At 45.7% G+C, this 26,743-nt stretch overlaps 1 protein-coding gene across 2 annotated transcripts in view; it reads right to left on the reverse strand.

Annotated features, from left to right (window-relative positions):
* Positions 1–26,743, reverse strand: part of SLC11A1 (solute carrier family 11 member 1) — a 157,723-nt gene that overhangs the window by 2,160 nt on the left and 128,820 nt on the right. For both annotated transcript variants that reach the window (XM_088472418.1, XM_088472417.1), the window contains 5 exons: positions 24,964–25,050; positions 23,956–24,075; positions 22,281–22,430; positions 19,567–19,640; positions 16,002–16,155 (listed from right to left, as the gene is read on the reverse strand). In XM_088472418.1, the coding sequence (XP_088328544.1) occupies positions 16,002–16,155; positions 19,567–19,640; positions 22,281–22,430; positions 23,956–24,075; positions 24,964–25,050 (585 nt within the window). The remainder of the gene's footprint in view (positions 1–16,001; positions 16,156–19,566; positions 19,641–22,280; positions 22,431–23,955; positions 24,076–24,963; positions 25,051–26,743) is intronic.

Here is a 26,743-nt window from a genome sequence, read left to right on the forward strand (position 1 = left end):
AGAGAGAGAGAGCTAGGCAGATATGCAGCACTCAGGAAGAGTCAGTTAGGCAGACATAGTACTAATCAGGGTCATAACTGTGCCCATAGGTAGGCAATAGCCTGAGCCCCTGGTGAGTGGCTGGGTATTAGGCCCAGGTCACCATTACTAATGTATAGGTAAGGGGGGACAAGGCCACCATCAGGGGAAGGGACTGGTGTCCCAGAACGGGACACACAGACAGAGAGCAGGAGCCCGCTCACTCCTACCACCCGGTGCTTGCTATTATCTCCCGGCGCCCACTGCTACCGCCCTGCGCCCTCTACCACCCCCTTGAATTAAAAGTGACAGGGGGCTTTGATCCTAATGGTACACTGCTAGCTACTGCCCCGCACCGCACAATAAAAGTGAGTGACTGGGGGCCTGCCGCTCTGCCTCCTACTGACACAACGTCTCCGAACGCCGCTATAAAGTTATTTTGTGAGCTGGCATATCATGACATTACAGCGCTGAAAGAGAGAGGAACCACGGCACATGAGGACGGAGCAGCCAGAACAGAATAAGGAGGTAAGGGACTACCATGTGGTTGCGGGGGCTAGCTAGGGCTTGAGTGTGGAGACGAGATGCAAAACAGGGCTGGAGAGACAGAAGGTGACTGGCTGGGTTTAGGGAGACACTGCAGTGCTAGAGAGATTTGACTAAAAATGTTTGTGTAGGACTAAGGTGGGGTGGGCCCTGCCTCTTTTGTCAGTCCTGGGCCCCAGAATTTTGGATGGCAGCCGTGAGGGGAGGGCTCTACTGTATGGCATAATGTACATAGGGGCTGTATTGTGTGCTGTATATAGGGGCTGTACTGTGTGGTCAATAAGGGGCTATACTGGTGGTCAATAAACACATCGGAACGACAAATCATTGAAAATGTGTAGTGTGTATGCACTACATCGTGAAGTGCGCGCTCCCGTTTGGTCGTCAGCCTCATCGTCTGCTCTTATGTGCAGCATGTAAGATCAGGTGATGCGGCTGACGATCCAATGCAGTGCTATGTGGGGGAGGGGGGGGGCGGCATATCGGGCGGTTGGGCACCAGATCGCCCAGTTTGTATGGACCTCCCGATATGACAGCCTGTCAGCGCTGGGAATGTTGGTGACATCGCTGGGTACATACACCATTTAGTGTGTGCCCAGCTTAAGAGATAGAGATAGACAGCTGGGTAGACATGCAGTACTAAGAGAGAGAGAGACAGCTGGGCAGACATGCAGTACTAAGAGGTAGACACAGCTGGGCAGACATGCAGTGCTAAGAGGTAGACACAGCTGCGCAGACATGCAGTACTAAGAGGTGGACACAGCTGGGCAGACATGCAGTGCTAAGAGGTAGACACAGCTGGGCAGACATGCAGTACTAAGAGGTAGACACAGCTGGTCAGACATGCAGTACTAAGAGGTAGACACAGCTGGTCAGACATGAAGTACTAAAATATAGACACAGCTGGGCAGACATGCAGTGCTAAGAGGTAGACACAGCTGGTCAGACATGCAGTACTAAGAGGTAGACACAGCTGGTCAGACATGCAGTACTAAGAGGTAGACACAGCTGGTCAGACATGCAGTACTAAGAGGTAGACACAGCTGGTCAGACATGAAGTACTAAAATATAGACACAGCTGGGCAGACATGCAGTACTAAGAGGTAGACACAGCTGGTCAGACATGCAGTACAAAGAGGTAGACAGAGCTGGTCAGACATGCAGTACTAAGAGGTAGACACAGCTGGTCAGACATGAAGTACTAAAATATAGACACAGATGGTCAGACATGCAGTACTAAGAGGTAGACACAGCTGGGCAGACATGCAGTACTAAGAGGTAGACACAGCTGGGCAGACATGCAGTACTAAGAGGTAGACACAGCTGGTCAGACATGCAGTACTAAGAGGTAGACACAGCTGGGCAGACATGCAATGATAAGAGGAGACACAGCTGGGCAGACATGCAGTACTAACTACTAAGAGGTAGACACAGCTGGGCAGACATGCAGTACTAAGAGGTAGACACAGCTGGGCAGACATGCAGTACTAAAAGTTAGACACAGCTGGGCAGACATGCATTACTAAGAGGTAGACACAGCTGGGCAGACATGCAGTACTAAAATATAGACACAGCTGGACAGACATGCATTACTAAGAGGTAGACACAGCTGGTCAGACATGAAGTACTAAAATATAGACACAGCTGGACAGACATGCAGTACTAAGAGGTAGACACAGCTGGGCAGACATGCAGTACTAAGAGGTAGACACAGCTGGTCAGACATGCAGTACTAAGAGGTAGACACAGCTGGGCAGACATGCAGTACTAAAAGTTAGACACAGCTGGGCAGACATGCATTATTAAGAGGTAGACACAGCTGGGCAGACATGCAGTACTAAGAGGTAGACACAGGGGCGTATCTATAATGGGTGCAGGGTGTGCGGAGAACATGGGCCCCTGAGTCCAGGAGGGCCCCGCACCGCACACCCTGCATCTATAATAATACTTACCTCTCCGGAGTCCCACGACGGTGCGGGCGTCCGTCGCTGTAAAACGACTGGAAAATGGCCGCGGCGGCCATGTTCCTGTCATTTGCGCATGCGCAGTACAGGGAAAATGGCCACCACGGCCATTTTCCCTATGACCTGTGCATACACTATCGTCTCTGGGCACACTAGTGCCCATAGTATATAACTCCGGCGCTGCCACGCACACCTCAGTGCGCTGCCGGCCACTGTGCGTAGAGGAGGGGGCCCGTGTCAGAGACTGCACAGTGGCTCACTCCTCTCTAGAAACGCTCCTGGGTAGCCACAGCTGGGCAGACATGCAGTGCTAAGACGTAGAAACAGCTGGGCAGACATGCAGTGCTAAGAGATAGACACAGCTGGGCAGACATGCAGTGCTAAGAGGTAGACACAGCTGGGCAGACATGCAGTACTAAGAGATAGACACAGCTGGGCAGACATGCAGTACTAAAATATAGACACAGCTGGTCAGACATGCAGTACTAAGAGGTAGACACAGTTGGGCAGACATGCAGTACTAAGAGGTAGATACAGCTGGGCAGACAGGCAGTACTAAAATATAGACACAGCTGGGCAGACATGCAGTACTAAGAGGTAGACACAGTTGGGCAGACATGCAGTACTAAGAGATAGACAACTGGGCAGGCATGCAGTACTAACTACTCAGAGGTAGACACAGCTGGGCAGACATACAGTACTAAAATATAGACACAACTGGGCATACATGCAGTACTAAGATGTAGACACAGCTGGGAAGACATGCAGTTCTAAAAGGTAGACACAGCTGGGCAGACATGCAGTACTAAAATATAGACACAGCTGGGCAGACAAGCAGTACTAAGAAGGGCAGACATGCAGTACTAAACTAGACAGGCAGTTTTAAACATGCAGTACTAAAATATAGACACAGCTGGGCAGACATGCAGTACTAAGAGGTAGACACAGCTGGGCAGACATGCAGTACTAAGAGGTAGACACAGCTGGGCAGACATGCAGTGTTAAGAGGTAGACACAGTTGGGTACACATGCAGTACTAAGATGTAGACACAGCTGGGCAGACATGCAGTACTAAAAGGTAGGCACAGCTGGGCAGACATGTAGTACTAAGAGATAGACAGCTGGGCAGACATGCAGTACTAACTACTAAGAGGTAGACAGAGCTGAGCAGATATGCAGTGCTAAGAGGTAGACACAGCTGCGCAGACATGCAGTACTAAGAGGTAGACGCAGCTGGGCAGACATGCAGTATTAATATATAGACACAGCTGGTCAGACATGCAGTACTAAGAGGGAGACACAGCTGGGCAGACATGCAGAACTAAGATACTGACACAGCTGGTCAGACATGCAGTACTAAGAGATAAACACAGCTGGGCAGACATGCAGTACTAAGAGATAGACAGCTGGGCAGACATGCAGTACTAACAACTAAGAGGTAGACACAGCTGGGCAAACATGCAGTACTAAGAGGTAGACACAGCTGGGCAGAAATGCAGTACTAAAATGTAGAAACAGCTGAGCAGACATGCAGTACTAAGAGGTAGACACAGCCGGGCCGACATGCAGTACTAAGAGGTAGACACAGCTGGGCAGACATGCAGTACTAATATATAGACACAGCTGGTCAGACATGCAGTACTAAGAGGTAGACACAGCTGGGCAGACATGCAGAACTAAGATATAGACACAGCTGGTCAGACATGCAGTACTTAGAGGTAGACACAGCTGGGCAGACATGCAGAACTAAGATACTGACACAGCTGGGTAGACATGCAGTACTAAGAGATAGACAGCTGGGCAGACATGCAGTACTAACTACTAAGAGGTAGACACAGCTGGGAAGACATGCAGTACTAATAGGTAGACACAGCTGGGCAGACATACAGTACTAAAATGTAGACTCAACTGGGCAGATATGCAGTACTAAGATGTAGACACAGCTGGGTAGACATGCAGTACTGAGAGGTAGACACAGCTGGGCAGATATGCAGCACTGAGAGGTAGACACAGCTGGGCAGACATGCAGTACTAAAATGTAGACACAGCTGGGCAGACATGCTGTTCTAAGAGGTAGACACAGCTGGGCAGACATGCAGTACTAAAATATAGACACAGCTGGGCAGACATGCAGTACTAAGAGGTAGGCACAGCTGGGGAGACATGCAGTACTAATATGTAGACACAGCTGGGAAGACATGCAGTACTAAGAGGTAGACACAGCTGGGCAGACATGCAGTACTAAGAGGTAGACACAACTGGGCAGACATGCAGTACTAAGAGGTACACACAGCTGGGCAGACATGCAGTACTAAGAGATAGATACAGCTGGGTAGACATGCAATGCTAAGAGGTAGACACAGCTGGGTAGACATGCAGTACTAACTACTCAGAGGTAGACATAACTGGGCAGACATGCAGTACTAAGAGGTAGACACAGCTGGGCAGACATGCAGTACTAAAATGTAGAGACAGCTGGGCAGACATGCAGTACTAAAATGTAGTCACAGCTGGGCAGACATGCAGTACTAAAATGTAGAAACAGCTGGGCAGACATGCAGTACTAACAGGTAGATACAGCTGGGCCAACATGCAGTACTAAGAGGTAGACACAGCTGGGTAGACATGCAGTACTAATATTTAGACACAGCTGGTCAGACATGCAGTACTAAGAGGTAGACACAGCTGGGCAGACATGCAGAACTAAGATACTGACACAGCTGGGTAGACATGCAGTACTAAGAGATAGACAGCTGGGCAGACATGCAGTACTAACTACTAAGAGGTAGACACAGCTGGGCAGACATGCAGTACTAAGAGATAGACAACTGGGCAGACATGCAGTACTAACTACTGAGAGGTAGACACAGCTGGGCAGACATACAGTACTAAAATATAGACACAACTGGGCAGATATGCAGTACTAAGATGTAGACACAGCTGGGTAGACATGCAGTACTGAGAGGTAGACACAGCTGGGCAGACATGCAGTAGTAAGAGGTAGACACAGCTGGGCAGACATGCAGTACTAAGAGATAGATACAACTGGGCAGACATGCATTGCTAAGAGGTGGACACAGCTGGGCAGACATGCAGTACTAAAATATAGACACAGCTGGGCAGACATGCAGTACTATGATGTAGACACAGCTGGGCAGACATGCAGTACTAAAATGGAGAGACAGCTGGGCAGACATGCAGTCCTAAAAGGTAGACACAGCTGGGCAGACATGCAGTACTAAGAGGTGGACACAGCTGGGCAGACATGCAGTACTAAAATATAGACACAGCTGGGCAGACATGCAGTACTATGATGTAGACACAGCTGGGCAGACATGCAGTACTATGATGTAGATACAGCTGGGCAGACATGCAGTACTAAGAGGTAGACACAGATGGGTAGACATGCAGTACTAAGGTAGGCACAGCTGGGCAGAGATGCAGTACTAAGAGATAGACAGCTGTGCAGATATGCAGTACTAACTACTAAGAGGTAGACACAGGTGGGCAGACATGCAGTACTAAAATGTAGACACAGCTGGGCAGACATGCAGTACTAAGAGGTAGATACAGCTGGGCAGACATGCAGTACTAAAATATAGACACACCTGGGCAGACATGCAATACTAAGAGATAGACAGCTGGGCAGATATGCAGTTCTAAGAGATAGACAACTGGGCAGACATGCAGAACTAACTACTCAGAGATAGACACAGCTGGGCAGACATGCAGTACTAAGAGGTAGACACAGCTGGGCAGACATACAGTACCAAAATATAGACACAACTGGGCAGATATGCAGTACTAAGATGTAGACACAGCTGGGTAGACATGCAGTACTAAGAGGTAGACACAGCTGGGCAGACATGCAGTACTAAGATGTAGACACAGCTGGGCAGACATGCAGTTCAAAGAGGTAGACACAGCTGGGCAGACATGCAGTACTAAAATATAGACAGCTGGGCAGACATGCAGTACTAAGATGGGCAGACATGCAGTACTAAACTAGACATGCAGTTCTAAACATGCAGTACTAAAATATAGACACAGTTGGGCAGACATGCAGTACTAAGATGTAGACACAGCTGGGTAGACATGCAGTACTGAGAGGTAGACACAGCTGGGCAGACATGCATTGCTAAGAGGTAGACACAGCTGGGCAGACATGCATTGCTAAGAGGTAGACACAGCTGGGCAGACATGCAGTACTAACTACTCAGAGGTAGACATAGCTGGGCAGACATGCAGTACTAAGAGGTAGACACAGCTGGGCAGACATGCAGTACTAAAAGATAACCGAGGTTCGGATAGAACAGAGGGCACATAAACCCCTAGGCAGGGATGCGTGGGGTTAATAAAGTTACAGGAGGTAGGGGAGTGTTAGTGTTTTATGGTCAGATTGACATTAGGTTAGGATTGGTGGAGTGTTGTGTAAGGGGTGTGGTTAATAGAAGTGTGGGTAGGTCAGCACTGTTACTCTGCCTCTTTGAAATCTGATCTGCAAGCTGTACAGTCACAAGGTTGTAATACTCTGGTCTTTGTTTTTGGCATTTTTCCCCCTTTTTCTTCTCATACTTGTCTTTCCTGCCTTTGTCTTTATCTCTTATTCTTCTTATTCTGATCTATTCTTTCCTGCTTTGCTGTTTCTTTATCCTATACATTCCTCTCTACAGTATACCTTACCCCTGGCACGCCCGTTTTTTCTCCCTGGATGATGCTGCAGATCTGGGTTTCATAGTCCCCCTCCCCCCCTTCCCTCCTCACTGTGTGAGCTATAACTGCTTTAGCTATCTTTAGATGAGCTATTACTGCATGGGCTATCTCTGTGTGAGCTATTACTGCATGGGCTATATCTGTGTGAGCTATTACTGCATGGGCTATCTCTGTGTGAGCTATTACTGCATGGGCTATATCTGTGTGAGCTATTACTGCATGGGCTATATCTGTGTGAGCTATTACTGCATGGGCTATCTCTGTGTGAGCTATAACTGCTTGATCTATCTTTAGATGAGCTATTACTGCATGGGCTATCTCTGTGTGAGCTATGTTTATGTGAGCTATTACAGCCCTGTACCCCTCACAGCGCAGCGCAGGATTCTGGGTCTATTGCCGGACAGTTGGTGGGGGTGCCCTGACACCCCTACGGTCTCCGCAGTCTGGGGGTGTGGGGGTAATACTTAGCACCTTGGCTGCACCTGCGGCATACGTCACACGGGCTCAGCAGTTCCTCCTTTTCTTTTATACAAGCAAAAACTATTAGCAGTGCATGCATATTCAGTAATAACAGGCTGAATTATACGCACAGTGTAAGGGCGCTATTAAGTTGGTCCTTTCGGGCATTAGGTATATGGTTATGAATGCGGTAAGTTGTGTATCGATAAGCCAACAGTTTAATATGTTAAAAAATGACTTTAGGTAGGCAGCTGTATTCATATCTGGTTGCGGGAAAAAAGCATTTCTCCAGCGCTCATGTCAGCCGCAGCTCCTGGGCTAGGCTGTGGGAATATGTAATGTACAGGGCTGGGAGGTTCCCTCGCTGCTCTGTGTCAGGAGACGGCGGTCTTATGCTCGTTTGTTGTTTGTGTTATTGTGAGGGCTCATTTCATACATAACCCTCGACTACAAGGCCGTGGCGTATCTCGTTTCTCGGCCATATGCCGTTTCTTCAGAAGCTTACCAGCCCACCTCCGCACATCTTTTTATTTGGTCTATTCACAGCGGCTGGTCATTGTCAACAAACCAGTTTTTATTCATCTAGTCATACAAAACAGTTTTATTAATCAATATTATTGGTAGAGCACTTATTTCATACATAAATGCAGTGCATTTTTTATACATGTTAAATGCGTTACAGCACATGTTATCATTATTACCAGTTATTATTATTTCCACTTAGTTATATAGCGCACACATATTCCGCAGCACTTTACAGAGAATATTTGGCCATTCACATCAGTATCTGCCCCAGTGGAGCTTACAATCTATGATCCCTACCACAGGCTCACACACATACACACTAGGGTTAATTTATGTTTTGAGCCAATTAACCTACCAGTATGTTTTTAGAGTGTGGGAGGAAACCGGAGTTTCCGGAGGAAACCCACGCAAGCACAGGGAGAACATACAAACTCCACACATGTAGGACCATAAGCCAGCATGTCAGAAACCATGGTGCCTTTGGCCCTTTGTTCTTCAGTTCTTCTGCATGGTTCCTTATTAGATTATTGCGTTAAGTTTTTGTCATATGACCTACATTTATTACAGCAAACATTCATGTTATAGTCATGCACATGGTTGACATTCGAAAATTATAAATCAGTACGCACAATGAAGTTATATAAAACATTCATGTTTAGTCATGCACATAGATAAGAAAATAAGTGCGGCAGAGAAGTGTGGATAAGGAAAATATGTATCATGGAGTATTAATCAGTTAATCGATCACAAATGTGTTCTTGCACACTATTACTAATATCACGCTATTACATACTTTCTATTTCATAAATGTACTAAATTACATTACATGGGTATCCCTAAGTTTCATAGAGTTTGGGAGTGTCTTGGGACCCTATGACCACGTAGGGACTTGAAGCGTGTGCCGCTCCTCCTCCCACCATGCACTCAAGTTGGAGTCATCTTGTGAATGGTATCTTGGGCTCATAGTCTAAAATCAAGTATTAGGAGCCTATCATCTCCTATTCTGTTATTCTTCACTTGTTTACTCTCTTTCTGTTATAAAATGTTTGGACCACCCTTTTGGTCATAAGTGTGCATGCATAGGAACACCACGTTTCAGTGCGTCATTTTTCTTTTGCCCATATGATTTACCCTTATACTTTCTGTAGTTGAATTGTATTAATCCCTGTACAGTAATTTATGCTCTTTACATATAGCCGGTGCTCGTGCATGCATAGGACCACTTCGTTCTGGGATCATTTTTCTTTTGTCCGTATAATTTGCCCTTATACTTTCGGTAGTTTATTGCATTTTATTCACGTAGGGTTTTCTGGCCCTTTCCCTATAGCCGGCGTCTGCGGTTGGTTTTTCTTACCCATGAGTGGGTGCTTTTCCATACCGTTTTCATTTGAGAGCTTTGTCTAATACATTGTGAAGTCATACATAAGGTACATTTATGCGATAACTGCTGGTGTGATTTCAATTATCCCCTCAGTGGTCCAGTTCCTCCTCAGACTCAGTATCTGGCCTTTGGGAATATTTGTTTTATACTTTACTTTTTGGTGTTGAAAATGTTTTATATGCCAAATATGGTTCATATGATTTAGACGAGCTTCACATTTTTGCATGGTAGTCTCATCCCTATTCCAATTGAGACCTATACATATATATTTATTTTATATACAGATACAGGTTCGAATTGAGTCCACCCCCACATGCAACGCTCTTCAAAATACACCATATCTTATACAAGCACACCCTCCCCCTTTTATTTTATAAATACATGTTCATAGGATTTAGGTGAGCTACACAGCTTACATTGCATCTGATCCCCATTCATATATACCTAATCGTATATTTTTATATATAAATCTTACATAGGGAAACAGGTTTGACCCGAGTCCACCACCCCCACATACGTTCTTCTAAGCACACCATATCTTATACACAGCCCTATGTAATAACGGGACACGCCCCTGGCTTGGGTTTCCCCGGGCTGTGGGTTGTGGTCTCCTAATGGCTAAGAGAAGTTCGGTCAGTGTTGATGTGGGGTTGTCTATATCGGGGAATACTACATCCCTGGATTCAGGAGCCATCGCTGTGTTGCTTGTGTCAGTGGGGGTGTTTTTGAGGCCCCTGCTGTCATAACAGTCGGGGGCACTGTTTACAACAAGGGTTTGCATTGTTTGCTCCCCCAGCATCCGATATGTCGGCGTGCTGAGTCCACTAATTAAGCAGCAAGGTATGATTTGAGGCTGTTGTTCCTTGTGCTCGTTTGCTCTTTACACTGCTGCGCCTGCGCATACGGTTCACTGCCTAATGCAAAGGACCCTGAATTTCGATACTGCCCATGTTCTTCTTTTGTTTCAGACATCGATGTGGCCGGATCCCCTCCTACCACCACCCCAGGGATCGATATTGTCGCTTCTGTGGTTGCCAGGAATGGAGTCATCAGTGCAGATGATACCCTGTTCAATTCTCAAGCCGCCATGGAGAGTTTTTGCATGTCGGTCCTTGGCTCCTCAGTCCTGTGATTGCCTATCAGACTTTGTGGCAGCATTGAGAGTCTTTCTGGCAGTCTCAGCTCGGCAGGAGATACAGGCTCTATGATGATGGAAGTCCTATGCCCATATTCATGTGGACTAATGATGTGTAATGTTTGTTGTGGACTTGAGTGCTCCGGCCAACTTGCCACCTTTCCGGTGGGGGTCTCGAGGGATTTTGCCCTATTTTTTGCCCTGCTTAGGACAACGTTTGGCTAATGCTATAGTTTAACTTTGTGTAAACAAATAACAAAAATATGAGAATGACATTACTAAGCAATATAAAAAGATCCAGCAGGTTTTTTGTAGGTTTTTACCTCGGGTCAAGTCCTCCTTTCCCTCCCCCCCATCACCTCCCTCTGCAATATGTCATTATCACCATACTCATGTATGTTTCATGTATTGCAGGTGGTTTACAGGATTACAGCTCATTTTGTTTATTGGACACTTGTATATATTTTGGGCGGGTCAATCCCGCTTGGCTAGTTTGGGTTGGGAGGCATTAGTGCCCTGTATATGGATGTCAGCGGAGGACTTTGGTTCTCCTTTGGTCTTGGCAATTCACCTGGGAGGGAATGATTTGTGCCGGCAGATGTCGCATTACTTGCGGCGCACTATTTGTCATGATTTGGGTGGGTTGCTTGGCTTTGGCCAGATGTCGTGATAATTTTGTCCGATATTGTGCTAGTCTTTGATGTAGGTGCATGGTTGGGGGGGGTAGATTTGTGGAGCATCACCTTTTAATGGGGTACAAGATGCCTAGCAGGGACAAATTTCATTTATAGAGTGTTTTTTGTTCGGTGTGGGGAGGTTTTAGAGGGTAGGTTGTATGGTGGCGGGTATGTTCCATCATTGGGAACTTGCGTGGCGGGAAAGAACGGCAGTATCTATAAAGCGTCCACCTTGCTGCAGTATGAGCGGTGCGCCCCCTTCTATGCACTGGTTAGGCTGATTTTACCCTACTGGGGTCAGAGACACCTCTCGTCGGAGAGGGCTAAAATAGTGCATTGGGATGGGGCTGGATACCGTCTCACTTGCCAGAGAGGGATATCGGCCCTTGCAAGTTTTATATCACTATTACACTTGAATTGGGATTTGGCCCGTTCAGTGAGTGTTTTACATCCTTGCATAAGTCAAGTGTGGGGCGACAGATTACTGGCCGTTCTTTCTTATGCCACCATACTCTGATTGTAAAATAAATAAAGCTGACCATATATTTTTTGATCGCATATATACTTGGTCTGTCTCTTTATTTTATTTAAGCTTGGTTTAATAACTTTGTGGTTGCACGCATTATCTGCCGATAGGGAGTTTAAGATAACCGAGGTTCGGATAGAACAGAGGGCACATAAATCCCTAGGCAGGGATGCGTGGGGTTAATAAAGTTACAGGAGGTAGGGGAGTGTTAGTGTTTTATGGTCAGATTGACATTAGGTTAGGATTGGTGGAGTGTTGTGTAAGGGGTGTGGTTAATAGGAGTGTGGGTAGGTCAGCAATGTAATACTGCCTCTTTGAAATCTGATCTCCCACCCTCCCTCCCCCTTTTTTCCTCTTGTGTCTTGTGTCGGCTTTATTTCAAGGGCGGGAAAGAACGGCAGTATCTATAAAGCGTCCACCTTGCTGCAGTATGAGCGGTGCGCCCCCTTCTATGCACTGGTTAGGCTGATTTTACCCTACTGGGGTCAGAGACACCTCTCGTCGGAGAGGGCTAAAATAGTGCATTGGGATGGGGCTGGATACCGTCTCACTTGCCAGAGAGGGATATCGGCCCTTGCAAGTTTTATATCACTATTACACTTGAATTGGGATTTGGCCCGTTCAGTGAGTGTTTTACATCCTTGCATAAGTCAAGTGTGGGGCGACAGATTACTGGCCGTTCTTTCTTATGCCACCATACTCTGATTGTAAAATAAATAAAGCTGACCATATATTTTTGATCGCATATATACTTGGTCTGTCTCTTTATTTTATTTAAGCTTGGTTTAATAACTTTGTGGATGCACGCATTATCTGCCGATAGGGAGTTTAAGGTAGACCGTGCTGGGCAGACATGCAGTACTAAGAGGTGGACACAGCTGGGCAGACATGCAGTACTAAAATATAGACACAGCTGGGCAGACATGCAGTACTATGATGTAGACACAGCTGGGCAGACATGCAGTACTATGATGTAGACACAGCTGGGCAGACATGCAGTGCTAAGAGGTAGGCACAGTCGGGTAGACATGCCGTACTAAGATGTAGACACAGCTGGGTAGACATGCAGTACTAAGAGGTAGGCACAGCTGGGCAGACATGCAGTACTAAGAGATAGTACTGCATATCTGCACAGCTGTCTATCTCTTAGTACTGCATGTCTGCCCAGGTGTGTCTACCTCTTAGTACTGCATGTCTGCCCAGCTGTGCCTACCTCTTAGTAGTTAGTACTGCATATCTGCACAGCTGTCTAACTACTAAGAGGTAGACACAGGTGGGCAGACATGCAGTACTAAAATGTAGACACAGCTGGGCAGACATGCAGTACTAAGAGGTAGATACAGCTGGGCAGACATGCAGTACTAAAATATAGACACACCTGGGCAGACATGCAGTACTAAGAGGTAGACACAGCTGGGCAAACATGCAGTACTAAGAGGTAGACACAGCTGGGCAGACATACAATACCAAAATATAGACACAACTGGGGAGATATGCAGTTCTAAGATGTAGACACAGCTGGGTCGACATGCAGTACTAAGAGGTAGACACAGCTGGGCAGACATGCAGTACTAAGAGGTAGACACAGCTGGGCAGACATGCAGTACTAAAATATAGACACAGCTGGGCAGACATGCAGTACTAAGATGGGCAGACATACAGTACTAAACTAGACATGCAGTTCTAAACATGCAGTACTAAAATATAGACACAGTTGGGCAGACATGCAGTACTAAGAGGTAGACACAGCTGGGCAGACATGCAGTAGTAAGAGGTAGACACAGCTGGGCAGACATGCAGTGCTAAGAGGTAGACACAGTTGGGTAGACATGCAGTACTAAGAGGTAGACACAGCTGGGCAGACATGCAGTACTAAGAGGTAGGCACAGCTGGGCAGACATGCAGTACTAAGAGATAGACAGCTGGGCAGACATGCAGTACTAACTACTAAGAGGTAGACACAGCTGGGCAGATATGCAGTGCTAAGAGGTAGACAGCTGGGCAGACATGCAGTACTGAGGTAGACACAGCTGGGCAGCCATGCAGTACTAAAATGTAGACACAGCTGGGCAGACATGCAGTACTAATATATAGACACAGCTGGTCAGACATGCAGTACTAAGAGGTAGACACAGCTGGGCAGACATGCAGAACTAAGATACTGACACAGCTGGTCAGACATGCAGTACTAAGCGATAAACACAGCTGGGCAGTCATGCAGTACTAAGAGATAGATAGCTGGGCAGACATGCAGTACTAACTACTAAGAGGTAGACACAGCTGGGCAGACATGCAGTACTAAGAGGTAGACACAGCTGGGCAGACATGCAGTACTAAGAGGTAGACACAGCTGGGCCGACATGCAGTAATAATATTTAGACACAGCTTGTCAGACATGCAGTACTAAGAGGTAGACACAGCTGGGCAGACATGCAGAACTAAGATACTGACACAGCTGGGTAGACATGCAGTACTAAGAGATAGACAGCTGGGCAGACATGCAGTACTAACTACTAAGAGGTAGACACAGCTTGGCAGACATGCAGTACTAAGAGGTAGACACAGCTGGGCAGACATACAGTACTAAGAGGTAGACACAGCTGGGCAGACATGCAGTACTAAGATGTAGACACAGCTGGGCAGACATGCAGTTCTAAAAGGTAGACACAGCTGGGCAGATATGCAGTACTAAAATATAGACACAGCTGGGCAGACATGCAGTACTAAGATGGGCAGACATGCAGTACTAAACTAGACATGCAGTTCTAAACATGCAGTACTAAAATATAGACACAGCTGGGCAGACATGCATTACTAAGAGGTAGACACAGCTATGCAGTACTAAGAGGTAGACACAACTGGGCAGACATGCAGTACTAAGAGGTAGACACAGCTGGGCAGACATGCAGTACTAAGAGGTAAACACAGCTGGGCAGACATGCAGTACTAAGATACTGACACAGCTGGGTAGACATGCAGTACTAAGAGATAGACAACTGGGCAGACATGCAGTACTAACTACTAAGAGGTAGACACAGCTGGGCAGACATGCAGTACTAAGATGTAGACACAGCTGGGCGGATATGCAGTACTAAGAGGTAGACACAGCTGGTCAGACATGCAGTACTAAAATATAGACAAAGCTGGGCAGACATGCAGTACTAAGAGGTTGACACAGCTGGGCAGACATGCAGTACTAAGAGGTAGGCACAGCTGGGTAGACATGCAGTACTAAGATGTAGATAGAGCTGGGCAGATATGCAGTGTTAAGAGATAAAAGGGGTGATGTACTAAGCCAGGGCCGAAACTAGGATATCTGTCACCCAGTGCAAGGTAGCAATTTTGCGCCCCCCCCCTTCCTGTACCTGGATTTTGTCCTTGCTCCTCCATAAGGCAGTGCACTAGTCAAACATCCCTGGTGTAGTGACTTACATTATACCACACACAATAATGCCCATTACACATTATGCCACACACTATAATGCCTATATCTAAAGTGTCACTTACATATTTGCCCCACACCATGCTCGTTGCTATGGGGTTACATGCTCGTTGCCAGGGGTTACCTGCTCATTGCCATGGGGTTTCATGTTCGTTGCCAGGGGGATTCATGCTCGTTGCCAGGGGGTTTAACGGGAGAAGATGCAGCTTTCAGCATCTTCTCCTGGCACTTGCGCTGGCCTAACAGACACTAGAGGTCCCGTAGGACCTCTAGTGTCTGTCTCCTCCTCGGCGGCGGCCATTTTTGGATGGCCGTTTTCAGCAGAGTTCATGTGGACGCCTAGTCCGCATTGAATCTGCTGAAAATGACCATCCAAAAATGGCCACCGCCAAGGAGGAGACAAACACTGTTATCTCCTCAAAATGCTGGCTACCTGTCACTCACTTTGCAAATTAATCCTAGACAGACATGTAGTACTTGTCTATGGCTGTGGCATCACAGTGTTTACACAGTGTTTATGGCTGCCCAATTAATATTGTACTCTCACAGTTATCTTATACATCCCTGCTTGATTGGAAGACATACAGTATATATGTACACACTTGTTTTACTTACCAGGTACAATGTGAATAATCCATAAAATAATAGAATTATGGCAACAACTACATACAGGGCGATGCTGTCCAAGGTTGGGATGTAAACAACCACAAAATAAAGGTTTATAGCGATGATTAATGCGATGAGTAGAATGGAGACCACTTTACTAATTCTGCAGATGCAAAATGTACAAACATTAGTCAGCAATATAGGAAATTTAATCATGTGAAATTGAACACATATTGGTGACTGCCACACTAGGACCACTGCTTGGGAGATGCATCACTTGAAAGTTGGCATTAGTGCAAAAATTTTCAAAGGAATATTGTACTGAATTATGACATTTTAAAAGCAATATGTAGTGCCCTCGAAATCAACTGAATAACTCATAAATAAAATGAGCAGCATTTTTTTATTGTTACCATCATATATAGATAGCATGTATATATTCCTATGGGTTGGGTAGGCGATCCCAACGCACAGAATGCTGGTGGTCGCAATACCGACGCCGGAATCTCAACAGTTGAAATGCCGCCTCCTGCAGGTAAAGAAACTCACCCTTACCCTATACAAACTTTCCTGCATCCTAACACTAACTCTCCTCTCTTGCAGCCTAACCCTCCCTCCCCCACAGCCTAACCCTCCCACAGCCTAACCCTAACCCACCCCCTAGTATCTAATCCCTTGTCGGGATTCCGGTGTCAGTATTGCGACCGCCGGCATTGTGTGATACGGGATCTGAACTACTGTACATCCCAACGTTATATAGAAATAAGGAAGCTACACCTATTATCTATACTTAGAAGTACACCTTTAAATATTACAAACAACTGGTGTGCCACTGGAATGACCTGGAACTAAACTGAAAGCCAACGTCATACAGGGATAGTTTTGCACATTGATGGTCATCCCTGCTCTCTGACTCACTGGGTTTAGTGGGTCGTACCAAGGGGCGGAGCTGTGCTTCGTGTCCTGGTGCCAGGGAGAAAGAAAACAAAAACCATTGTGGGTCTCTGTGCAATCAGTGGCAAAACCATTGGCTATTGATAATTAACCATCAATGATCGATGGCCATCCCTAAGTAAAGGAGCTCCTATTCCTGCTAATACATTCAAGTTTTAAGAAAAAGAACCCTATCACAGCAAATAAAGCAAAAATAAAATGTATCTCTGAGAATTACTTTCTCTTTTGTTTCATTTTGTACTTTGCTACGGTCAGAGGGGATGCTATATGCTGTGGCCATTGTGTAGAGAGGGGTTGTCTCTCACCTGAATTGCCCATATTCTGGTGGAATCGGCTCCCTCCATGGGAGGCTGGAGTGAAACTTGTGCATTCTGCATTAGCAGTGGAGGTGTGGAATTCCAGGTTTGCACATATACACAGACCCAGCTGGAATAATCACTGGAGCACAGGAAAGGGTTTAAAACTCTCACACACCTGATGCTTGTTGCCCTGATGCTCAGTAGGAGCCAGGAAGTAAGGACACAGGGCCTGATTCAGAGCCACTTGTTCGCTCCGAGCGATGTTCGCACAACTGCACATGCATATGGGTTGTAATACGCATGCGCGAACCAGTCATTGCGGTCGGAAATTGTGTGCTCGCAAAATAGCGAATGCCTGCTATTTTGAGTGACAGGATGAGGCGTTTGTGGGTGGTAACAGGGGAAGGTGCTTGAAAACGGGGAGTGGTGATCCGAACGCAGGCGTGCCAAACGGTCAAAACCTGCATTTTAAGGGTGTGCATAATTAACAAAGCAGCGTCATCGACCACGTCACTTGGTTGTCTTTTAGCCTGAACTGCTCACATGATTGCGGTAGGAAAATCCAACCACAAGCACTACGAGCAGTTCATACGCCTTTTGATGTACTTGATTAATCTAATAAATAGCGGAGATGACGTATGATGCGAGCGGCCAGGGGGCGTTTTTTTAAAAATAGCGAGCGCATGTTTCGTTCGCTCGTTCAGACATAGAGGCGTCAACAGACCGCAAAGAGTGAGCGCTCTATTTAAATATCCAGCCCCTTTTTCTGAACGAGCGAGCGCAAATAGCGTCTGGCTCTGAATCAGGCCCATAGTGTTGTAGTGCCAGGGTCTAAGGGCTGTTGGAGCATACACACGGTCAGATTTGTCAGATCTGTCAGTTGAACGATTTGAAGAAAAATCTGACCGTGTGTATGCACCATATGCCTAAATTGTGGCTGCAAGCCACTGCTAACTAATTAGCACAAGGAGTGCTGGGACTTTTAAGTGTGTTGGTTTATTTTCTGTTATGTGCCTGTATGTGTGCAGGACTAAACTCATGTATGCTAAAGTGCAGTGTGTGGTGCCAATAGAAGACACTGCTTTACCGAGTACCTGCCTGTCTGGATTCCTCATTTCAATACCCCGTTACACCATTAACCCAGACCCTGTGATACAGATTTTTCTCAGTGGGCAGTAATGGTATTGTTGGTTATTATCAAACATGTCCTTCGTTTGTTTATACCATTTTCTACCAAAGTCCCGGGTCTGACCAGGGATTTGGAATGCGGTTCCAAGCCAGGTTAGACCCGGGACTTAACCTGTTCACACTGCACACAGGTGCAGTTTCGGTGCTTGGAGATGACATCATCAACAAGCAGCGTAAGCTCCAGCTCTCCCTTGAATGCCGGAGCGGATCGGCAACCTGCAGCAAGTTTGTCCTTCCAGCCTTCAGCTGGAGACATCCACTGCAGTGGTTTCACTAGGGTGGTGTGGGCCTTACCTGGTGACACCATCTGAGGTGCTGACACCAAAAATAGCAAAACTGCTCTGCTATTTGGGTGTCACCCCCTCGGATGGTGTCACCAGGTAAGGCCCCCCTGCATGTGCATGTCATCCACACTGTGTTGGGAGAGGATGGGGGCTTTCCAGCAGCTCCTGGAGTGCTGGGCATGCCCCCAGTGTGACAAGGATAGGGGCGAAACACGCGGGCCGGTCACACCCCCAAAACGGCACACATCAGGGAGTCTGTCTGATGTCACAGCTGTCATTGGGGAGACTGGCAGGGAGAGATTACAGCCTCCCCATATGCCGCAGGGATGGGTTAAAAACCGTAAAAGTCTGGACAATACGGGGAGGCTGTAATCTCTCCCTCCCCGATGACAACTGTCACCAACAACTTCCCATTTCACCCAATCACCATGCTGTAAACGGGTCCAGGGTTGGATGACCCAGGTTATCTGTTTACACTGAACCTTACCTGGGTCTTACCTGCATAAAACCATACTCGAGACTCCAGATTTTTTTCTAGGAGCCTTTTCCATTGAGCAGTGACCTGGGTTTTTGCGGCGGTGGAGAAGGGGTATGAGTTATCCACTATCTATAAAGCACCTCCATTTTATGCTGAGCTATGCAATCAATATAATGTGCACATACATTAGGCTACATACATGAACAAACCAAAAAACTGTGAGAGAGACTGATTATGACAATTAACAATCTAGTTTTTAAAAATAAATGTTGAATTCTTGTCACCACATTTAGTCAGAATTAAATGTAAAGTTAATGCTTTTGTTTTTAATGTAATTTGCATTAAAGTTAGTAATCTGTGTTAGGACTCACATGCCGTTTGTGAAGTCGTGCATCAGCGGGCGCATGCTGGTGAATGTCAGTATAGGGAGCAGAGCAAACGGGAGCTGTAAATCAACAATGAATTTATGTCAGTGTGATGATGGTCACTTCTTACAGTCTTATGAAGTAAAAAGGATTTAGGGCCTGATTCAGAGCCGGACGCTATTTTCGCATGCTCGTTCAGAAAAAGGGGCTGGCTATTTAAATGAACCGTTCGCTCTTTGCGGTCTGTTCACGCCTCTATGTCTGAACGAGCGAACAAAACATGCGAACGTAATTTTGAAAAAACGCCCCCTGGCCGCTCGCATCATACGTCATGTCCGCTATTTATTAGATTAATCGAGTACATCGAAAGGCGTCTGAACTGCTCGCTATTCTTGTGGTTGGTTTTTCCTACCACAATCATGCGAGCAGTTCTGACTATAAAACAACCAAATGACATGGTCAATGACGCTGCTTTGTTAATTATGCACACCCTTAAAACGCCCGTTTTGACCTTTAAGCACGCCTGCGTTTGGATCTCCACTCCCCGTTTTCAAGCACCTTCCCCTGTTACCACCCACAAACGCCTCATTCTGTCACTCAAAATAGCAGGCATTCGCTATTTAGCGAGCACACGATTTTCGGCCACACTGACTGGTTCGCGCATGCGTATTAAAATCCGCACGCATGCGCAGTTGTGAGAACATCGGTAGGAACGAACGAGCGGCCGCTTGCGAGCGGCTCTGAATCAGGCCCTTAGTACCCACACAAGAACAGTTGTGTTCTTTGGATATTATATACTGCACCCATACATATGATCTACTAAATATTTTTATATTTAATTTTATGTAGAATAAATATCACATGCAAGAAAAAGGGATAGTATTCTAAAGTGGGGCACTCAAAAAGCAGTAACCTTTATTACATTAATTAAAAGCGAATGATAAAAACTGAATGTGAAGTCATATGTACATGTAACATGTATGTTATATTGTCAGTTAAAAAATGGACACCTCAAATATAGGTTATTCCCACTGCAGCTCAGCACACGCTGTATGGGGGCTGCTGTGAGGGAGGGGGAGGCAGCGCCGGACCTGGGCCCCCGCCGGGCCCCTCAGGAAGCCCGGGTAATCTATTCCCGCTCCCCTCCCCCTCTCGGCGCCCCAGCAGGTAGACATACACTATTTGTACCTATACAGAGAGGGCTGAATAAGTCAATTGATTTGACCTTTTGTGGATAACAAATGATTCATTGCTGAGATTGATCCCAGTTGCACAAAGATCAGCATCTTTGTAACAGAAAAAATAGTCACTATGGGCTCTATTTATTAACATTATTTTTACTAAAATAAAGTGAAAAAGGGTGTTTTCACACCCTTTTCACATTATTTTAGTTTCACCTGTAGTTATTACAGGGCAATTGGAGTAGAATTAGTAAAATTCTACTCCAACCCCCAGTATCACTTATTTTTAGTAAAGCAGATCGCATTTCCCATAATTGTAATGGGAAATGTGATCCGACCATAGTTACTAAAAATAAATTGTAAAAAAATACCTGGGGAAGCCCTGTGATAATAACGCCACCTGGAGGTGGCGTTATCCAGGGTCTCCCCCAGTTACCGGGCTCCCACTCTGCTCTAACGGGGAGAGCAGAGGCGGGAGCCGGTACCAGTAATCAGCTGTGTGGTCTAAGCAGACCGCAAGCTGATTGCTGTAAAAAAAAGAAAAAAAAAATTAAACATTTTTTTTTTTTACTTTCCTGAATCCAGGGACCGGTGATCGGGCCTCTGGTGATGGCTCCTCTCCGGGCAGCTGGTCTCCCACAGTGCACTGGGGCCCGGTCATCAGGTGATTGGGCCCCAGTGCAGTATGGGAGATCACCTGATCGGGAAGCCCGGAGAAGATCACCGGAGGCCAGGAGGTGCAGGTAAGTGTAATGAAGGGAGGGGGGGTCGCAGGGAGGGGAGGGGGGGTCACGGGGGCGGGGCTTAGCACCGGGGGCGGGGCTTAACGTCGGTGGGGGTAGTAGCGGTGGTCGGTCGGCGCATGCGCGGGCTCTTAGTCGCTGTATTTTTTTCAAAAATACCGCGACTAGAGTGCGAATGGGATCCGCAGGGACAGAGCTTTATCGCAAGCTCTGTCCCTGCAAGGGATTTATAGTAAATCCCTGTGATATTGCCTGAATTCGCAATGCGAATTCACTCAGTAATATCACACTACAATCCGCATTCAATATGCGGATTGTAGTAAATAGAGCCCTATGTGTAGTTACATGACATTTTCATTCTGGTAACCAGCAGGATTCAGAATATGTAAGAGCCACTAGCAAATAGAAGTGCATTTTCAGGTATAGAGGGTTTGGAGAGGTAACCACCAATAAATTGAGGTTGATAATTGACCTGGATAATAATACACCCCCATTACCAAAAGCTGCATTCTAGCTCAAGGTCCACATTCTAAGGACTGGGGTAAATATCCTATATTTGAGGTGTCCATTTTTAACTGACAATATAACATACATGTTACATGTACATATCACTTCACATTTTGTTTTTATAATTCGCTTTTAATTTATGTAATAAAGGTTACATTTTAGGAGATACTGCTTATTTGAGTGCCCCACTTTAGAATACTATCCCTTTTTCTTGCACACTTCTTACAGTCTACCTACATCCTACACACAGGAGGCTACACCATATATAATATATATATATGCCCCTTACCAGAATGCTTTGTAGAACATTCAGAAGATCATTCATCGCCGTCAGGTGCCCCACATCTTTAAATGCGGCCACAAAAATAGTGGGTATAATGGCACAGGACCTGGTGAATAGTACACGGTAGAACCGGGACCATTTCAGGTTCAGAAAACCCTAGAAAATACATGAATCAATATAGATTTTCATTAGGTAGAAGTAGGACAGGCCATAAAGGTAACAGCCATCAAACACATAGCAGAAACAAAGAATAGATACAGTAGAAATCAGTTATTAAAGGTTAAGTTCATAGGGAGTCAACTATTAATTTTACTTCAGAAATTACACATCGCCTTAGTTGTCAGTAGTTACTTTTTAAAATGGCAGCATCTACTGTATGTCACATAGTGCTAATGCTATATTGCATCAGATGTACACTCCCCAAACATCATCCTGGCAGGGGTAAATTTACTAAGAATGGTGTTTCCTCAAGATTAAAAATGCTGGGCATAGCTACGATAAGGGAGAGTTTTTTTCCAATCACACTGCAGAATCGTGCGTTTAGAAGGTGTATGGAAAAGTGTTTGATCGTGTGTGAGTTCAGTTGTATTGGGCTGAAATGAATAGACCTGCCTGTGAGCAGCGTATTCTGCAGAAGCACTGGCACTGCACAGATCAGTGTGATCTGTGCAGTGCTTCTGTGTGTCGTTGTAGGCGAAAGAAAGTGTTCAAATTTAAGAAAAAAAGACAACGTGGGTCTGTCCCCTCCCAGAAGCATAACCAGTCCTGGACCTCTGAGCCCGCTCTGGTACAGGAAAATCAGGGAACTACCGGTGTGGGGTTCCCCCTATTTTCCTATAGCCAGCACCAGCCGGGGTGGTAATGCCATAGCAGGGAGACACAGAGCATGAGGTCGTATCTTGCCCAAACACGATTATTAGTAAATATACCCCTCAGAGAGAGTGATAGTACCGATTTATAACTACAGGTGTTGAGTTCTACAGATTTCAAGAGGGATAATGTGATTATTATTACCATTTAGTGAGATGAAGCAATATGATTTGTGTGCTGAAATTAAGTGGTTTGTTCTGGTGACGAGAAAGTGTAAGGACTGTAAAAAAAATAAAGTTACCTATTTTGAGTCAATCAAGATGAGCGCGTGCCCATATCACCACAGTTTACTCTATATTGCAAACCCTGTTACAACTATACTACATCTACTCTATTGCTGTTAAACCTACATGTGCAGGGATGTGCCTAGAGGACACTGAGACGGGAAAGAGACTGAGCTACATTTGGGTGGTACAGGGTACTACAAGGTAAGAGTTATGGATAACAAATTACTACAGCCCCCCAGGCACACGAAGTTATGTAGGTTTCAATGAAGTCAATTTATCAAGTGCTAGATTATTCCCTTTCTTTCTGCCATTAGCATTTGTATAACACAATGATAAAACAATATGTAACAGAGTGGAGATGACACAAAAGCATAATAACAACCAATGGCGGATTCAGAGGTGGTGCTGCTGGAGCGAAGCCCAAAATTCAAATAGAGGAGTCACACCAACTGCCCTTCTAAACGCTGCCAAACATCACCGGCCAGGACTCACTGGCAGTTGTTGTGGCTCTCCTATTTGAATTTTGGACAGCGCTCCAGCAGCAGCACCTCTGGAACTGCCACTGATATCAACAATATATTTACCTCCATCACAAACTGTCCAGCATATGTCCCAGTCATGGTGGAGCTCTGCCCAGCAGCCAAGATGCCTACAGCCCAGATGTAGAGGGCAGCTGGACCAAAAAAGCAGCCAAGGATAACTCCCTGTCCAAAGAAAGGAAACCAGAAACAATGTGGTTACATATTGAAGAATAAACACCGCCTACATACAATGAAGCCATTTTATTGGTGGAAACAATATCTAGCTTATCTCTTGAATTCCAATTAATGACATTACTGAGGCAAGAGGCACTCAGGCCCTGATTCAAAGCCGGACGCTCTGACAGAGCGCTCGCTCTGAATCAGGGCCGTCCTTCTTGATTTTTAGAGCGGCCTCCTGGCCGCTCGTATAGCTGTGGGTAACCACCCACAGCTATAGCGAGCGGCCAGGAAGATGGTCGCGATGGTCAAGACTATCGTGACCATCGGGCTTGTGACGAGACCCTTGTGGTAGGGTCTCGTTGCCGCAAGCACTCCCACTGACATCACTTGTGATGTCAGTGGGGCCGGCCCCAGACGGTAGGCGTTCCCATGGGAACGCCTCTGTCTGGGCAACCACGCCCACGGCACGCCCACCAAAAGGGCAGTGCGGAAGCGGACGGTGTTCCCGGAAACGGGGGCGTGTCCGCCCCATTTTTCAGGAGGGGCAAGGCCAGGGACTGCATCGACTGACGCAGGTGTCCTAGCCTTGCAAGACGGCCAGCCTGCATAAGCTGAGGCTTATTCAGCTGGCTGGCAGCCCGGCGCCGTCCACCATTGCGACCACTGATGGGGTGTTATACACCTCCTGCTGCATTTTCATAATAACCAAGGACGGAATTGCAAAGCTGCCTGCATGCAGCTTTGCAGTTGTGATCCTTGCTGAATCACCCCCAGTGTCCCTTTAGATGGCTAATTTATTAACGTGTACAAAGCCTATTACGCAATCTCTCTAGCTCCTGCCTGTGCTTTCAGTCATGTATTTCTATCAGCAGATTTGTGTGTTTTACTTACCCCTGTGTAGATGTCCACAGCTAAGGATTCATTGTTCGGGGGGAACACCCCATCATGTGGGCTACTGCTGTTCTGACAGACATCATGCTGAAATACACAATCAGTCAGTGACAACCTGCCCCTCTGTCAGAGAAATATCATATCACATGGGAATGCCACAAGTAAATCTGACTTGGTTGGAGATAGAGGGTCAGGCAGATGTGGGGAGCTGATCAGATCAGTTAAGAGATAACGGTTTATTGGGAGGTCATAAAGTTTGTATGGTGACTCTTGTTACTAGAATGTCAATGCCTTAAAACCTAATTAGCATTTATACAAGCTAGTTGTGCAGCAGAAGTGGGTCTGTGTGATAGCCTAGGTAGGCATACAATACCATGTAGAACTCTGAAATTTTGTACAATTCTTAAGAGCCAATCTGACATCGGGAATAGCTCCATCTTCTTGTATCTCCCCGCAAACAAATTCATATATATGAGATTGTTCAAAGATTATCTTTGTGTGTCATTCTTTTTAATTGTTTTTGTATATACTTTAATAGAGATGAGCGGGTTCGGATTAGTTCGGATTTTCCCGCTAAATTCAGAGTTTTTACATCATTGTTTGTCCATTAAAGATGACATTTTGCCTCTTTCTGAGACCCGATTTTTGGTGGGAAAAATCCGAATTTGGCGGGAAAATCCGAACCCGCTCATCTCTATACTTTAACCACTTAACTGACATTTATTCCAGCAAAACTGGTCAGAAATTGCTGGGTCAGCAGGAGAGATCGGGGAGTCAGAGGAGATCCATTTTGCACATGTGTAGAACAAATTTCCTCTTCAAAAATAATTAAGCGGTTAAGCATTGTGAGTGTCTTTTTCATATTAAACTTAATTTAATAAGTTTGGTCTCTTTTCCAATACATTTTTGCCGGTTTGGTCAGCTAAACTATGCTACTTTAGGTAATGATAACTGGAACTTAATTGTAGCTGTAAGGAGGACTTACGGCTTCCTATTTGGAATGAGTAGCTGATCTTGACAAAATTATGGACAGAAATTTGAGTATCTTGGAACCGGGTCCATGACACCCCTCATTCAAGTAATGACCAACTCATAGCATTATAATAACACACAGGTGTGCCCGTGTTTTGCTGAACAGTGTAGAAATTAGATTTTTAAACAAACAGTGATAATTTTTAGGTGAGTTCCTTGCCTAAAAAGTCTTCAGTATTGCTCATTTTATGCATCTAAATTACAATCCAGAGATAAAGAGCAAAGTAAATAAAACTTCACATGCACAAAAGCAACACAACAAAGACAGTCCTAGTATTTTATTGGAAAAATTTATCATTTCCCTTACTGAAAAGAAATGTTTCTTTTATTGGAAAAAATGTTGGTTTGTATTTTATTTTTAATTATTTATTTTTTACTTTTAGGAGCCAGAAACGGTCTTGCTTATCACAGTTGAATATCGCATTTGGAAAGGAAAATGCATTTGACTACATTTTTTCCTTGATTCCTGTATGGATGAATTGAACTGATAAAAATAATGTTCATATTTGGATATATAATGAAACATTTTTATTAAGTACTAATTATCATAATATGTCACTTATTATACACAACTAAGGGGCTAGTTCAGCATTGCATGTACGTGCAATGCCGAACGCAGATTCTTGATTATCGGGAGACTGCACGTGCGCAGGACCCAATTTGCGAATATGCTGAACAGAGTTTCCTGGCCTCGCAAGCCGGGCCAGCATGAGTAAGCTGATATTTACTCACTTGGCCGGCGGCCCAG

This window comes from Taudactylus pleione, unplaced genomic scaffold (genome assembly GCF_031769625.1).
Source record: "Taudactylus pleione unplaced genomic scaffold, aTauple2 ptg000122l, whole genome shotgun sequence".
Classification (NCBI taxonomy): domain Eukaryota; kingdom Metazoa; phylum Chordata; class Amphibia; order Anura; family Myobatrachidae; genus Taudactylus; species Taudactylus pleione.